The sequence below is a fragment of the Artemia franciscana genome, chromosome 11 (assembly GCF_032884065.1).
Source record: "Artemia franciscana chromosome 11, ASM3288406v1, whole genome shotgun sequence".
NCBI lineage: Eukaryota > Metazoa > Arthropoda > Branchiopoda > Anostraca > Artemiidae > Artemia > Artemia franciscana.
Genome location: NC_088873.1, coordinates 674,206 through 691,410, shown reverse-complemented (window position 1 = coordinate 691,410; position 17,205 = coordinate 674,206). Strand labels below are relative to the sequence as shown.

General features: G+C 35.9%; 1 protein-coding gene across 1 annotated transcript in view; it reads right to left on the bottom strand.

Moving 5' to 3' along the window:
* Positions 1–15,761, bottom strand: part of LOC136032653 (ribosome biogenesis protein BRX1 homolog) — a 38,998-nt gene extending 23,237 nt beyond the window's left edge. Inside the window, exons 1-3 of the mRNA XM_065712938.1 lie at positions 15,492–15,761; positions 5,005–5,160; positions 1,935–2,055 (exon numbers count right to left, since the gene is read on the bottom strand). Of these exons, the coding sequence (XP_065569010.1) occupies positions 1,935–2,055; positions 5,005–5,160; positions 15,492–15,689 (475 nt within the window). The 5' untranslated portion in view covers positions 15,690–15,761. The remainder of the gene's footprint in view (positions 1–1,934; positions 2,056–5,004; positions 5,161–15,491) is intronic.
* Between the last annotated feature and the right edge of the window lie 1,444 nt (positions 15,762–17,205).

Below are 17,205 nucleotides of genomic sequence, written 5' to 3'. Positions count from 1 at the left end.
AACCAAAGAGACTCTCTTATCGATACTAAGTTAGTAATTTTGAATGGTAAATTGTTCGCTTCAAATTTTGGATAAAGAAGACGGATTCAAATGCGCGAAATTCGAAAAAAATGTAGAGATATTTAAATTTATTCAAAAAGCCTGCAAGGGTATAAACAAAACTTAGAGAAAGTAAGAAAGGTAAAAAAGTAAAGACTATTGCCCAAACTTACGTTAGCTGGGATAGAGCCACGGAGCCCGTGTTCCCAAGCCTAAATCAATCATCTTTGCTACTAAGGGATAAATAAAGTGTTGCAAGTACGGTAAAACAAGGTCATAGGACAATCTTAAGTCACAACGGAAAGTTCAAGCCCCAGTTATCGTTCAAGGAATCTAGTATCAATATCCTGGAGTTGCAAATAGAAAAAAACTAGCAATTTCTATTTGATAAACAAAGCCACTTGTTCATGGCTTAGATAAAATTTGCAAAAATTCTTTTTTTTTCGAAACATTGTAATAAACAGGCATAAAACCCTGCTGTAAAGGAAAGGAAAGAAAAAGGAATTATATAGAGATGTTGTACATGCATATATAGATCTTGTCCCCGTCTCGTCTCTTGACAATTTTGTATAGTTCTTTTTTTTCAGTTTCAGTGTATTTTAATCATTTATCACCTATTTCAATAGTTTTGCACGTAAAATCGAAGTTCAACATTTCTGGTAGTAACAATAGTCTTTGAAGTAATAATCGTATCATAATACCCTATATATAGACCCTATAGGCAACCCTATCATAAGAACTCGTTTCTTTTCCTGCTTTGTAACCCTTGCAATTAGATGTAAACAGGGAAGTCTCCCCCCCCTCCCTCCGCTAGCATAAAAAAATATATGTAAAACGTGAAAAATGAGGTCGAAAGAAAAATTCTAAAAAATGTACATGTAAACTTTTACAGCTAGGCACGGCAGTATAGATAATATAGGGAATTTTTTGTCATCTCAATATATTGCAACAGCTTCTCTATTATTAGGAAAGTTCTTTTAGGAATTATTAGGAAAATTCTATTATTAGGCAATACGCTTTCAGGTAATTTAACACGCAACAAAAGTTCATTGAAAGGTAAGAAATATACTGGGTACCTAGGTATTGTCAGAATAATACCCAAATAGAGCAGAGCTAGGCATAAATAGCTAGGCTTTTTATAATAACCTTTTCACCCACTGCTAATCGCCTTAGTTTTTTTCTCGATGCTTAAAAGTTTCTACCTTTCTTCTGTATTCATTTTCCTTTCTTTATGGTTTTTGAATAGTTATGAAGTTAATATATTTATCATTCCACTCTTACAGGCTACAGGGAGATCGTGGAGGAAGGAGGTTATTGGACTGTGTTTTCGTGTTTGATCAAGACCAAAAAATTATCTTTTTCAATTCTAATATTTGTTCTTGTAAAGGGTGTATCGGTTCAGGTTTTGAGACGAGGATAAATTTCTTTAAAAGATATCTTTTGAGGTCTCGACCCCCTGACTCCTCCGTAGTTGCTACCACAGAGGTTCTAGATAGGGTACATACCCGTGGGAATATGGCGAAATTTTCTAAAACATATCGGAGAAAAATAGGAAAAACTAACATTTAAACCCTGGTGAAAACAAAACTTCTGGTACAACTTGTCCCTCTCTTGCCCATTAAAACTTTCCCAGTGGCGCTCTTGCACCCCCTACACCCAGGGGCGAAGCTAGAGTTTTGAGTTCGAAGGGAGAATATAAAGTATGTGCCAACAAAACAATCTGGTGTGCCGACTAATGCGGACACAGCTAAATTAAGAAGACCAACGACGCCTTGCAACATATGGGGGGGGGAGTCCCCTTTAGCTGTACCCCTTCCTACACAATGTTAAGAATTGGTACCAAAAATCACTTGTACACTACTATAAATAGGTTATGTAAAAATAGAAATATTTACTGTTTTCTATTAAGAATTTGGCACTTGGTCCACTTGGAACATTTGACATCCACATGTACAAGTCCTGCTTCTTCCGACATTCAAAATACAATACTTTACTACAATTCCTAGTTTCGCAAATCTGAAAATAAGATTCAAATACAACTGACAGAACATAAATAACTGGACATTATCAAGCTCATTGACACACACCCATTCTGTTGGGGGGGGGGCTGTTGCCTCAAAAGCAGGACTGGATAAAGGGCCCCACACTGCCATCAAAATGAACACCATTTTTATGAAGTTGTTAAATATTCTTAATAATTCCTGTAAGGGTTTCTTCTGGAGAGAGACTGTTTTTCCAGGCGAAAACTAACAAAAAAACTATCTGATATCAACAGGAATAGATTAAAAATTTCAGCAGTTATTGAAAGTGAATACTCGAAGCAATTAGATTTTCAGACAGTAGAAGAATTTACAGAACAAAAACTTATAAATATGTAAATTCATGTATTCATATTTGGTGATGTATGTAAATTTATATTCAATAAATGTGTTAGTATTTTTTAAGCGAGATAAAATTGTTATTTATTTATGCATGTATGAATATTTAAATTTTTTCCTCAAAAACGTCATCTTAGAATTTTCTGACTGGAAAAAGATCTAGACAGGTCATAAGTTTGAAAAAACAAGTTAAGAACCTTCATTTCGGAAAAAAACATATGGGTAACATCATATATGAGCAAATTTCAAAAACACAAACACGTCATTTCCACCTCAGGAGTGGTTCTATCGTTTTTAGTACCTTCGATGCATATAACAATCCACTAGAAATATAGCTGAGCATAAAATACCAAATACAATGATTCTATTTACAAAAGGAATTTTTAGCAGTTTCATTATACATAGAGGACAGAGACGTATATTAATACTCGCTCAAAATGAACAAACTGGACCATCAAATGAGACAAGATCAAGAGAACAACCTGAGAAATTTAAATTCACAATGGGTGAAAATGAGTATTCTAAGACTTCTGCTTATTTTTCCCAATAAGTTTCATCCCGATCCCTCCTATTGCCACTTTGGAATGCACTGAGAGGCCTGGGGGAGCCCCTAAAAGCAGTAGATTCATAAAGCTTTTTTTGGGGGGGAGGGATAAAATACCATAGCCTAATTTTAATTTATTGTTGTCAAACCATAGACAACAGTAAAATAGCACACCAAAAGCTTAATTTTTTTGATATTTTGCACAGTAAAAATGAATGGGATAATGAACATACTCAGCTTACCTCTAACAACAGACCTTACCATTAACAACAAGATGTGGATCTTTTTTTTCCATTTTTGATTCCGATTTCGAATGTAGAAGATTTCCCCCTCCAACTCCCCCCAATGTCAAAAGATCTGGTCGGGATTTGAAATAAGAGCTCTGAGACATGAATTTCTTCTAAATATCAAATTTCATTAAGATCCGATCACCTATTCGTAAGATAAAAATACCCCAATTTTCACGTTTTCCAAGAATTCCGGTTTCCCCCTCCAACTCCCCCCAATGTTAAAGGATCTGGTCAAAATTTGAAATTAGAGCTTTAAAGCACAAGATCCTTCTAAATATCAAATTTCATTAAGATCTGGTCACCCTTTCGTAAGTTACAAATACCTCATTTTTGCAAATTACCCCCCCCCCCCCCCAACTCCACCAAAGAGAGCAGATCCGGTTCGGTTATGTCAGTTAAGTATCTTAGAAAGATTTTTATTCTTCCCATCCAGTTTCATCCTGATCTCTCCGCTTTAAGTATTTTCTATGATTTCCGGTCCCTCCCCCCAACTGCCCCCCCCCCCCCCAATGACGCTGGATCCGGTTGAGATTTAAAATAAGAGATCTGAGTTACGAGGTCCTTCTAAATATGATGTTTCATGAAGATCCGATCACTCCTTCGTAAGTTAAAAATACGTCATTTTTTCTAATTGTTCAGAATTAACCCCCCCACCCCCCAATAGAGCAGATCTGTTCCAATTATGTAAATCACGTATCTAAGACTTCTGCTTGTTTTTCCTACCAAGTTTCATCCCGATCCCTCCACTCTAAGCGTTTTCCATGGTTTTAGGTCCCCCCCCCCTAGTCCCCCAAATGTCACCAGATCCAGTCGGGATTTAAAATAAGAGCTTGAGACACGATATCCTTCTAAATATCAAATTCCATTGGGATCCGATCACCCGTTCGTAAGTTAAAAATACCTCACTTTTTCTAATTTTTCAGAATTAACCCCCCCCCCCCAACTACCCCAAAGAGAGCGGATCCGTTCCGTTTATGTCAATCATGTATCTAGGACTTGTCCTTATTTTTCCCACCAAGTTTCATACCAATCCCTCCACTCTAAGTGTTTTCCAAGATTTTAGGTTTCCCCCTCCCAACTCCCCCCCCCAATGTCATCAGATCCGGTCGGGATTTAAAATAACAACTCTGAGACACGATATCCTTCCAAACATCAAATTTCATTAAGATCTGATCAACCGTTCGTAAGTTAAAAATACTTCATTTTTTCTATTTTTTCCCAATTAACAGGCCCCTCACTCCCCCCCCCTAGATGGTCGAATCGGGAAAACGACTATTTCTAATTCTAGTTCATCGAATTTGATCAATTTCTAATTCATCGTCCTAGCTTACCTGGAAGTGCCTAAAGTAGCAAAACCAGGAACGGCAGACCGACCGACAGAATTTGTGATTGCTATATGTCACTTGATTAATACTAAGTGCAAAAAAAAAACCATAAACCCCCTTGGTCTATAACTTAAAAAACCATAAACTTAAAAAAACCTCTTGGTCTGTGCCTCATATGGAGGAACCCTATACATCTGTGGGGCGTTCCCCTATTGCCACCTTGGAATGCACTGAGGGGCCTGGAGGGGCCCCTAAAAAGCAGTAGACGCATAAAGCTTTTTTTTTGGGGGGGGGAATAAAATACCATAGCTTAATTTTAATTTATTGTTGTCAAACCATAGACAACAGTAAAATAGCACACCCAAAGCTTAATATTTTGATATTTTGCATAGTAAAAATGAATGGGAAAATGAACATACTCAGCTTACCTCATTAACAACAAGATGTGGATCTTTTTTTTCCATTTTTGATTCCGATTTCGAATGTGGAAACATGTTCTTCAAATCCAGCATTAAATGACGATCTCGATGAGTGATTCCCCTTGCTGCAAACACAAGTACCCTCTGCTTGTTCCTCCATTTCCCCTGAGACAAAGAAAATTAGTTATTTTCAATGAGACAAACAAAATTGATTCCATGGAAAGTAACAAAGAATAATAAAAAAGAAAAACAAACAAAATAGCTCCCACTTGTGCTTCACAAATTTTCTCTTCTCTCTCTTTCTTTCCCACATTTTTGTCACTAGTCAAACAACATTTTGGGGATTATATTATACGTTGTTATTTTCTTATAAATTGCATATGTAGTGCTGTATAGTGGTTTCATTTTTGTATATATTTATTTCACTATTCAATATACTTTTTGGGGATTTTATACATTGTTATTTTCTAACAATTCGTGCGCATAATATTTTACACTGGATTTCATGTGTTCTTGTAATTTTTTTATTCCTCCCTATATTTTGTCATAGTTGTGTTTCATATATTCCCAATAAATTAACCAAATTAGATTGTAAGTGAAGAACAAACAGATGGCAGATAAAAGAAAGTTAGTTATTTCCATTTCAACATTTTTTTTTCAAAAATAAGTTTCTCATAATAAGGAACATATTGATAATTGAGAAAAATTTCCATCATTAAAAGATATAATAAACGTTTAAAGAGAAAAAAATTGAAAACTTGCCAACTTGTCAACATTAATTCAAGTTGAATGCACAACTTTTGTGTCAGGTAAATAGGACTCTTAGATGCATTGAGGCAATGAACTCTATATTTGAGTAGCTAACCAAAAAAAAAAAAAAAAAAAAAAATTTAGAATCAGCATGAAAATTTGATTCTTTTGATATATCTTTTAGCATCAAAATTCCGTTTGATAGAGTTTCGTTTACTATTGAGCCGGGTCGCTCCTTACTACAGTTCGTAACCACGAACTGTTTGATACACTGTTATTACTTCAAACAGACTGTATTCAGTGAAATCATTCAGGGAAGACCACAGACGAGATGGGGGTGTAAACAACCAGTGTTGATTGGGAGAGGGGTATGTACCCCTCTAGATTTTGCAAAATACTTTTTTGGGGCGTTTTCCTTGAAAAATGTCTTTTTAGGTATATTTATTAAAGAAATAAAAAACAAAAAAATCCCCCCCCTAATATTTGTGAATTGACACCACTGGTTTAAATCCTGTCAAAAGGTGTGGCCTAAAAATGTCCCAAGCGGGTAAATATGACTCAATTAAGTAAAGCTGTGATTTAGACAAGTAACTTTCCACTGATTTAATTACATTACTTACCTTCGGCACTACTCTAATTTCAAGGGCACTACCGGAAAATGTCCCCATGGGGGGGGGCAGGTTTCTGTTGAATAGGAAGGATAATAATCGATTTAAGCACTCTAAAAGGGTTATCAGGTAGTATTGTTGTCATTAAATTAAAAATGATTTCATTTTAAATACATTAGAGAAGCAAATAAACTCTCAAAGTGAAGTTCTCTTTTATTTTCCTTTTCTCAGGGAGATATCCCCCCTTCCCCATCCCCTTGCTGATGGTGCCCATGTCTAAAAGTGATATAGATCATTGGCTCATTTTCATTTTATGAATTCCTCTTTATGAATCAGGAGCATTTTAATAGTTTTTATTATTTACAAATAGAATTTGTCCTTTATACAAATTTTGAGGGGGGGATTCATTGTTAAGATTGGTTCCTGAAGTACCACAGACATAAAAAAGCCATGTGGACCTGCCTGGGAGAAGGTGGGTTACAATGGAAACCCAGACTCCACATTACATCTATTCATTGCTGAAAAGCTCAGTTTTTTTAAGATTATTCTTTTAGTTGTTTTAAAATTATGAAACTTCCAGAAAGTATTGTATTTTTGTCATATTTTATATTTCCTGCATGGAAGTATGAAAAAAGATAAGCAAAACTACTATCTTAAATTTGACAACAGATTTTGTATGTAAAAATTCAACACCAACAGCCTGTTAATTCCCAAAGCAACTGTAACTACTGGCAGATCCATGGGGGATTTTTGGCACCCACAATCCCTGTTTTTTTGGATATATTTGTCAAGTTGGCCAATTATTGGTAGCTTTATCACATTTGCCCCCCCCCCCCCCCCAAGATTTTGTTTATGGCGCCCTTGTCACATTAGGCCTCCCCCAGATTTTGCTTAGATTTGCCCCTGACTAATTCGACAGAAAGCTAACACTTTTAAAGCTGTCTAGCGGTACATGTTTTGTCTTGTCCATCATTCCCTCATTTTTCTTTCTCATAGGAAAGGTGCTTACACCATTTTAATTATTTGTCAAAGACATAGACATATGAAAGTTAGAATTAAAGATGGTAGTCTGCTATTTAGGATCCTGAAAGTTGTGTGCCATGGAGCTTTGACTTGCTCCAGTTTTTGTGCAATAAATGTGTTACTGGTGCTCAGGATCAGTTAAACTGTACATTTATCTTCAAAGGAGTTGATACCTTGCTAGTTAGGTTTGCAGATGACTTACTGAACCTTTCCTGTGCTTTCAATGATGCTCTTTAAATTTTGAGCTTCTCCGAGAAGAGCGTGAGCACATTGGTTTGAGTTTTAACACTGATAAAACAGTTGTTCTGCCTTTTAACTATAAAGGAATTAGAATTTCAAAATTTCTATTGGTTTAAATTCCTTTTGCTTAAATACCTGGGTATGCCCATTGGAGCAAACATGAAAGAAACTGCAAACCTGGTGTTGAAAAGTTATGCTTGTAAGATATGGGCTGCATATGCCCATTGGAGCAAACATGAAAGAAACTGCAAACCTGGTGTTGAACAGTTATGCTTGTAAGATATGGGCTGCATATGCCCATTGGAGCAAACATGAAAGAAACTGCAAACCTGATGTTGAAAAGTTATGCTTGTAAGATATGGGATGCATATGCAAACCTGACTTCAAATGTTTTGTATCTGAGTGAGTTCACTGTTTTCAGTTATAATGCTACTGCTACTAACAACTCACCACAGCACCAAGCAGCCTAAGGTCAACACAGCTAAACACACTCCTTCATCCCAATCTATTAAAAGCCTCCCACTTTACACCCTCCCAGGGAGTTCAAATTTCTTTTAAATCTTTCTTTTCTCCCAACTCATATGAGGACGACCAGCTTTCCATTTAGCCCTAGATGGTTGGCTAAAAAGGAAGATCTTTGACAATCTATCATCCATCATCTGTAGAAGTTGCCCTAGCAATCTCAACCTTACTTTTGTTATAGCCCTAGAAAGCGGGATTGAAGCCCATTTTTTGTAAAGCATACTGTTTGAAATACAGTCAGTCAGCCAGGTACCCAGAACAATCCATAAGCAATTTCTCTGGAAAACATCTAGTAAATCTTCATCTGCTTTTCAGAGCACCCATGCTTCAGAGCCATATATCACTGTACTTTCAATATTGACCACTGTCATCACTGTACCTTCCAATATTCTAATATTGGTTTGCAGACTTATCTTCCTATTCTTCCAAACTTTTTTAACTGTGAAAAAACACCCTGAGCCTTAGCTATTCTACTTTTAACATCTTCACTGATCCCACTATCTTTAGTAATCATACTCAAAAGGTAAGTAAAGCTGCCCACCTGGCCAATCTTTTCGTTACCCAACGTCACCTTTTCATCTTCACTTTTTCCTAGCCTTAGTCATCTTAACATTAATTTTCAAACTTATTCTAGCACCGTGAACCGAGAAAACCTAAAAATTTTATTCATTTTTCTCACAATTTCATCAAGGATGCTTGAATCATCATCATAGTCAAAGTCCAGGAGAGTTTTTCCTTGCCATTTGGTTCTGCGGACTCGCATAGCCTTTCCTGCGCTCCTTAAGACAAAGTCCATCAAAATGATCCTTATAAAGGGGGATAGAACACAACCTTGCTAAACTCCTGATTTAATACAAAACCAGCTGCTAACCTCATTTCCTACTTTAACCATAGCAGTATCATTCTTGTACATAGCACTAATCACTTTAATATATTTGTCTGGTCAAGGAGGCACACTCGTGCCTCTATAAAGAGGCGAACCATGACAATGTTAAGCGATCTTCGGTTCCAGTGGTCGCAGAGGGATGCATTTCGTAGCCCGAGCTCCAACTAAGAAACCTGCCAAATTTCATCCCCCTCCGACTTTTCCTTCATGGGGAAAATCTGGTCGAAAGTTTCGACCCACCAACCCCAGTCCCCCTTTAACGTTGTCCGATCGGGCTGAAATTCACAAGTTAAGGTCCCCTAGGGCCCAGGAGCTTATCTGCGAAATTTCAGCTCGATCCGATAACTCCTTCCCTGTTTTCCAGAAACCACGCATAGCCACTTAAGTTTCATATTCTTTTTTTTTCTCGACGCCTACAGGTCACAGCCGACATCGGATCTGGGTGTACGAAGACTCATTCGATGCGGAATTCTCCGAGTAAGTGCCCTTGAAAGTTTCGTAGGAAAATCTTAACCCCCCGAAAGTTTCGACCCCCCCCCCTTAACGTTGTCCGATTGGGCTGAAATTCGCAAGTTAAGGTCCCCTACGGCCCAGGAGCTTATCCGCGAAATTTCAGCTCGATCCGATAACTCCTTCCCTGTTTTCCAGAAACCACGCATTAGCCACTTAATTAACCCATTTCTCCATAAGAGCCCATGTTAATTTGAAATTTTTAAAAGTTATATTTACACACATGCAGGTGGTTAGGTCAGTCGGTAGAGCGTGGGACTTTTAATCCTCGGGTCAAGGGTTCAAGTCCCTTATCGGGCAGTTTTTTTTTTTCACAAATATGAAAAAAACTTCGTTTTCTTAAAGAGTTAAAGAGGCTGCGTCCCAAAGTCGAACCTTAAAACGTACAGGAATCTAAGCTAGAAAATCGGGGGGTTAAGATTTCCCAAAGAAACTTTCCAGGAAAATTACCCTCTCAATTTATTAATATACCAGTACAATATTTTACTATTATGTTATCTAGTTGCATCTACCAGTTCCTTGGCAATTTTATCCATGGCCTCCACGTTATACCTCCTTAGTTCATGTTTTAATACATTCTCCGCTTTCTTTACATTCCTTTTGTTTTCAAAGGATCTATCACCCAGATAGTTCTTGTACAAACCCCTTCTCCTCTCGATTAAACATAAAGCTTTTTCACTAATATTTTTAGCTGAAGTCAAAACTTTCTTCCCTAACACACCATCAGAAATTTCACAAATTGTTTTTTTCTAAAATTATTCCAACCATCTTCCACATTGTCAAATTTTAAACTCTACATTTTAGTATTCAACTGTTCCTGGAAAATTTCTCTCAAATTCTCATCCTGGAGTCTACCAACATCATAATTTCCCAGTAGGTAGTTACCATTCCAAAATTTCAGCTTTAAATTAACCCTTGACACTACTAGATGGTGATCTTTATTCTTAACATCAATAACAGTACTTCTGTATACCCTAATATCTTGTATTGATCCTGCCAGTCTTGGGTTTACTATAACATAATCAATAAGGTTTGCTATCTTACCATCACATGAATACCATGTCAACTTATGGGCCATGTTATGACCCAACACCATATTGGTTATAGCTAGATTGTTATACCTACAAAATTGCAAAAGTCTGTAGCCATTACTGTTTTCTTTTCCTACACCAAATTTACCTATGTTAGTCTATCCCTATTTCTACTCACCTGGGCGTTAAAATCTTCTAGTAAAAACATCATATTCCTACCTGAGACCCTGTCCATTTGCTCCTGTAACTGTAAGTAAAATTCATCTGAGGCACTAGTATCTCTGTCAGTTGGTTTAACAGGGGGATATACTACTATAACTGATACCCTGAACGTTTTAGTCATAAATGAGCAATTAGTATCCTATTATTAATACCTTCCCAGCCTAAACAAGACTTAGCAGATTCCTTATTCATCATGAGCCCTAATCCCTTTCTATGTACCCCATCCTTCCTGCCTTGAGTTAAACAAATTCTATATCACCTAATTTCATGCTTCCTACCCCTGTGATATGAGTTTCTGAAACTTCTAGTAAGTCCAGTTTGAATTCTATGAATTCATCAGTCAAAATATTGATACAATAGTCATTTTTTAACATTGTAACATTCTAAGTTCCAATTTTCATGTTCTTTAAATCACTGAAATTATTTTGGCTTTAGAAAAAGCAATGATCCCAGATACCATTGCAGGACAGAGATCAGCATATCTTCTCAAGTCTACACCAAAGCGCTTAAGCCGGCTTAGAACTGGACAGCCAGAAGTCCCTAGCACTTCCAGTATGAATGGAGGCTTTGGGCAATCCTGGACCCATCTTGGTTACAACATGGTTTTCAGCTGTTGACAATATTTTTTATCAACAAGAGTTGAAATCCTGCAAAGACAGTCCCAAGCCTATTATCTCCAACTCATTATATATTCATGGCTATAAATATTATGCTACTACAGGGAGGCAGTCCACAGTAGACAAATTAGCCAGTTTTGCAGGTACCCTAAAAGGGTTGAGGTAGCCCTTTGCACAGGCCATTGTCCATAGATCTGGATCTTACACCCTGCTGTACTTGTCCTCCTATAGAGGATCCTCCCACAATGGTGTGAAGGTTTGTAACTCATGGGATTTGTGGACTTGCTGGAGAGCGATATTGAGTGTACATCTGAGGGGCCTTCTTCCTCCTCAAACTATATTTATGGCTTCAGGTAAGGGTGCCCTGGTTTCTATTATGGACACCCAGGGACAAGGTCCCCCTTGGTCCATGCCTCCTATGGAGGTACCCAATACATCTGTGGGGTGTTCCCCTATTGCCACTAGGAAACATACTGAGTGGCTTGGGGAGGCCCCTAAAGAGCAGTAGATTCATAAAGTTTTTTTTGGGGGGGGATAAACCATTTTTGAGTTAAATATCTTAGATTATGTTTGGAAAAAGCATATGTGATGAATTCCTCTACATTATGTGGTGACAAAATTACATGTGAAAGAATGGGCTGTTAAAAATTACTGAAGTGACTAGAAAAAAAAACATAGAATGGTGACCTGACAAAACAAAAAATTAATACAAAAAGAGACCATTTCAACACTAGTATATCAATAAAATGAGACAACACAGGCGACCAACAACTTTATGATGCAAAAATGCACATAAGATTTTAGGTAAATATTCCTTTATTTCAACAGTTTTGATAGTCCAAGAATATTTGCAAATTTTATATTTTGAAACATTTGGAATTTTATTTGCAAATTTTACAAAACACATTTAAAGAATATAAAAGAACAAAACAATTTTATTATTGGCATAGGTTAAAGAATTAGGAGGATTTAATTAGAGGCTTATCTTGAAAATTTCTCAGGAATGAGAGCAAATCCAATCTCAAAGTTTATAATCCTACTCCTTGGAAAAGAGGGTAAACTTTTATAAATTTCACTGTTACCAAAAAATACTGAAAAGAAATATTCAAAGCAAACATCTCAAACAGTGCCTGCACAGAAAGGCACGTGATAATGTCAGGATCCTGGATTTTATTGAAAAACAAATAAAATGATAACACAGTGTGAATATTATCCAACTGATGTAGAGCTTCAAACAGATTGAGAAGGGGTACTGATGAGGTCAGCCTCAGGCAGCTTAAGATGAGTGCATTTATAGTAAGAGTCACCACACAAATTATGCATGTTTGGGAGCAGAACCAATACAAAAAGGTGTTCCTTTTTTATATTACCACCCTGACTCTATCTAGGGATGTAGCTCTAGCATTTTTATTGGGGGGAGGGGAAGATCTGGAGAGTCAATGAGCATTGGCAATATAACAATTTTTTCTCTAAATTATTGGGCGGCAACTGTCCCCTCCCTCAAACTACACCACTCACTCTACTTAAACAGTGCATGCTCATACACATGAATTCGAGGGGGAGAGATCCCAAATTCGAAAACAACACAGACAAGGCGTTCAGAGGCATAGGCAGAGCTCCTTTTTTGTGGAAATAATTGAATGGCCTTGATGCTCAGAAATCATGACATGTAGTTTCAACAGGCCCCATAATAGGTAAAAAATTGTGCTCAAAATAAGAATAAACCTCCCACTGAATAAAAAATAGAAAGTATTGATTGGTAAGCCCAACTGGGGTTATTGAGAAGCATGCTTGAGATTTTTATACTGAATGCCAGAATTCTTCTATTCTTTGGTTATTTCTACCTGTCCCATGTTTGTTGTTGTTGAAGTATTTTTCTTTCTTTTTATACTGTCTTTTCTAGGCCCTGCCTGATTTCTTTTTTTCATGACAGGTTATAAATAAAATGATGACTACCCCACCTTATAGTCCCACATAAACTTTATAATATATAAAACATTGAAACAACTTAATTCTTTCTTTGTGATATACAGTATGTTTTTCTGTAATGAATATAGGGCCAAAAACATCCTCAGGGAAGGGATTGCCAAACTTCTATGTTAACCTTCTCCTGATTTCTAAGTCTTATAAGTTTGCCACCTTGATAGGTCTGTACCTATTGGAATTTTGATGTTACTGTGAATGTCCAAAATTGACAATGTTGATATTCACTTGTGAATGTCCAAAATACTATTTTTTCTCTTTGGATTTAGTTGGTGTTGCCAGTCAATTGTTTTAGTATTATTCAAGGCTTAATTGTGGCAGGTTGGGTTAAACTAAGTTTTAACCCATTTCTGATATTTATAACCTAATGCAATCTAACCAAACTTTTATCATAAAAGCTTGCACAAGACTGAAAAAACTGATTTGCAAAGATAATTGAATCCAAGCAGAGAAAAAGGAATTTAGGACATTCACTAGTAAATTTTGACATTAACCAGATTTCAGACATTCATAGTAATATATACAAAAAAATGTTTTACCTTATTTTTTTGTTTCTTTTTCTCTGATTCTAGTCTTGAAAAAGTTATTCCTTTTATTTGAGTAGAATTTTAAGCCACATCAATGGTTTTTTCCTAAATTTAGGAAATATATTTGAAGATCTTTGAAATGACATAAACTGACCTTGCAAAATAGATCTTCTGCTTGAATGAAGTACAACAAAATTGTTTTCAGCTTCACAACTTTGCTCAATCCCAATTTATAAGGTTTTAAAGATATGTAAATACATTTCCTAAATTTTGAAAAAAAACATTGATATGGCTCAGAATTCTACCCAAACAACAGGAGTTGCATTTTCAGAACTAAAGGCAGAGAAAAAGCAACTGGTAACTGAAAATTAAGGTAAAATGTTGTTTTGTCAAAATTTCAATAGGTATAGACCTGTAATGTAGACAAATTTCAGGGCCTTCTATAGGGAGAAGGAGTAGAGGTGGGTACTTTAAAATCCTTCCTGGGATATACTTTGGCCTGTATGTCCATCCCCAAAAGGTTCATTTTTCCTAACCTATCCCCTTTCCAAGATAGCAAGAAGTCACTAAAGTAGAATTTTAGGTCAATGTTACTATTACCTGAACAATTGTTTAGGGTCATAAAACTATTGTTAATAGATGCATTTTGACTTATGGAACATCTTTTCTCTCTTGTTAAACTACTAAAAACTCACCATTATGGAATTATTCTGGCCCAAATATCCTGTATTTACACATATAGAATTGCAATCATTTCTATTGATCAGATATTTGAAATTGCAAATCTTTAATAGTTTAAAAACAAATTTGGGCTATATATTTGCACATTAGGGGGTTGGGGGTATAACATAGCATATATTAAATACATAAACTAACCATTGCTATATTTAATATATGCTATGCTTTACCCCCCCACTTAATGTGCACATATATAATAACTCCATTATGGTGAGTTTGCAGAAATTTTGCAAGAGAGAAAAGATGTTCAAAAAGTCAAAATGCATCTATTAACAATAGTTTCATGACCCTAAACAATTGTTCAGGTAATAGGAACATTGATTGAATTTTAACCATACTTTAACCTACAGATCTATCCCTGAAAGTTTCATTTTCCTAACCTAAAAGCTTTCTAAGATAGCAAAAAGTAGCCCCTTATACAAATCCAATAGTGCAGTAGTCTAGGCAAATCCAACAGTGAAAAAAAAAACAAGTTTCTAGGTGGTATATTAGGGTTTAACAGTGGATTAAGTGTCAAAATAGGCTAGTGATCAGGTGGTTGAGTACTGGGGTTCTTAACCTACCAAAAAAATACTTAGCCTAGGCTTATGGAATTTTTTTCCTTAGAATAAGGGTAAAAGAGTAGGCCTATAGCCAAGAGCTACATTTTATTCAATTTATAGAACCTTAAAGACAGCCATAGGGAAACAGTAGAGACAGAAACTTGGAAACATAGGCTATGGATTCCCCCCCCCCAAAAAATGTCATTCTCCTAACTCAAGTGCTTTTCAGAGCAGCAAGGCACACCCCTTCCAGAGCTTTATCAAATCAACTGTATATCATAAAAAGGAATGACATACCCTGTGAATAGTGTTTGGCACCACTGAAATTTCTTCTGGTTCAGCCCTAACTAAAACTTGCTCATCAGTGGGCTTTGTCTTTTGAACTTTAACATTTTTTTTCTTCTGTTCCCTCTTTTTTATGGATTTTGATTTATCACCCAGTCCAAACTTCTTTGACAGATGATACGGCAGTCCATTGTTTCCTCTCTTGGGCATTTCAAATGTACTAAGACCACGCGGAATAAGAATTTAAAAGCCTTGCTTTAACTTCTTCTTTTACGTGCCAAAATTATCCCTTTACTAAAATTAATTCTTTTACTTGTCCGATTACATATCTGGCTAATCCAAGCGTTTTATGGGACTTACCTGTGTTGCGTTCGAATCACATTCCAAGTTGACTGAAACCAGCATTCTGACGTTTTATTTGTGATTCCGAGTTAACTTTTAGCGTTCGATTTGTAAAAGTTGACTGAAAGTTAATGAAAAGTTGACTTTTAACAACTTTTACATTTTGTACGTTCGTCTCAAGTTAACTCGGAAAGAGGGCAAAAGTTTCAATTATAGGTAATCATGGAGTATGTGTACGTGTACAATTGTGTACAATTTTTGGAACTGGATATGTTCAGATGGATCCAGGATGAAGGCACCACTTTTGTGTACCAGTGTGGTGAGTTATTGAGCCAGATTTTTTGTTGTTGGGTAGGTTGCACTAAAATAGACTTAGAAACTATGTTATTATCCTTGTTAAAACTGGCTTTTTTCTTGTGTGGGTGGGTGGGTTTTATCTTTTACTGGGTGGGGGGATAGGTAGATAATAAAATGGTTAAGAAAAAACTTATAAAGTTATTGCAATATTAGTTAAAGTTACTGCAAAGCTACTTGAGCACTTATTTCAGAGCTGGGTATCCTAATACAATTTGTGTGGCCAGAAGTTTAATTGTTAGATTGCAAATTGTGATTTTCATTTGTCTTCTTTTAGTCATTCCATTCAAGATGCCTTGGATATTTTTTTTTTTTTTATTGTGATGGATTGTCTTAATGATCTGGAAAGGTAAAATATTTCAATTGCATAGAATAGGTAAATTCCAGTAGGCTAATCAATTTAAAGTCCTAAATTAGCAAGGGAAGCGTTTAGTTCACTAAAAAATCACTTATATACAGTGATTTTTTTTAAAATCACTGTATAATTGGAGTTCTTTGAACTCCAATTATACAGCCCTGTTTTTGGCCCCCTTTAGACTGTATCCAGTTCCTGATTGCCATTTAGTCCAAATTGAATTTTTTCTGTTACTCATTTCTTGTCAATATTGCTAAGGGGTCATATTTAAGCACTAGAGAAGTATGCAGCTCTGCTTTACTTTAGCATCAACCCTCCTAATATGGAAATCTAAGGCTGAAATTGCATATTTCCTATTGATTCTGCCAATCTATACCTCAACCATAGTACCTGATAATTGAAGCAACTGTGGCAAAACAAGAACTGGAAAAATAAGTAGGCTAAAAGGTTGCAAAATACATTTAAAATTTTTAATTTGGGCTATATATTAGCAAATTAGGTAGGTTGGGAGTTTATTTTTTTTTTTTTCATATTTTGACTTAAAAATAAAGTGAATATACTACTTGATGCCTTTTTGTATGTTCTTTACAGATATAATTGCTATAAGATATAATTGATATAATTGCTTATGTATATATATATAATATAATAATATAATATAAGATATATAATTGA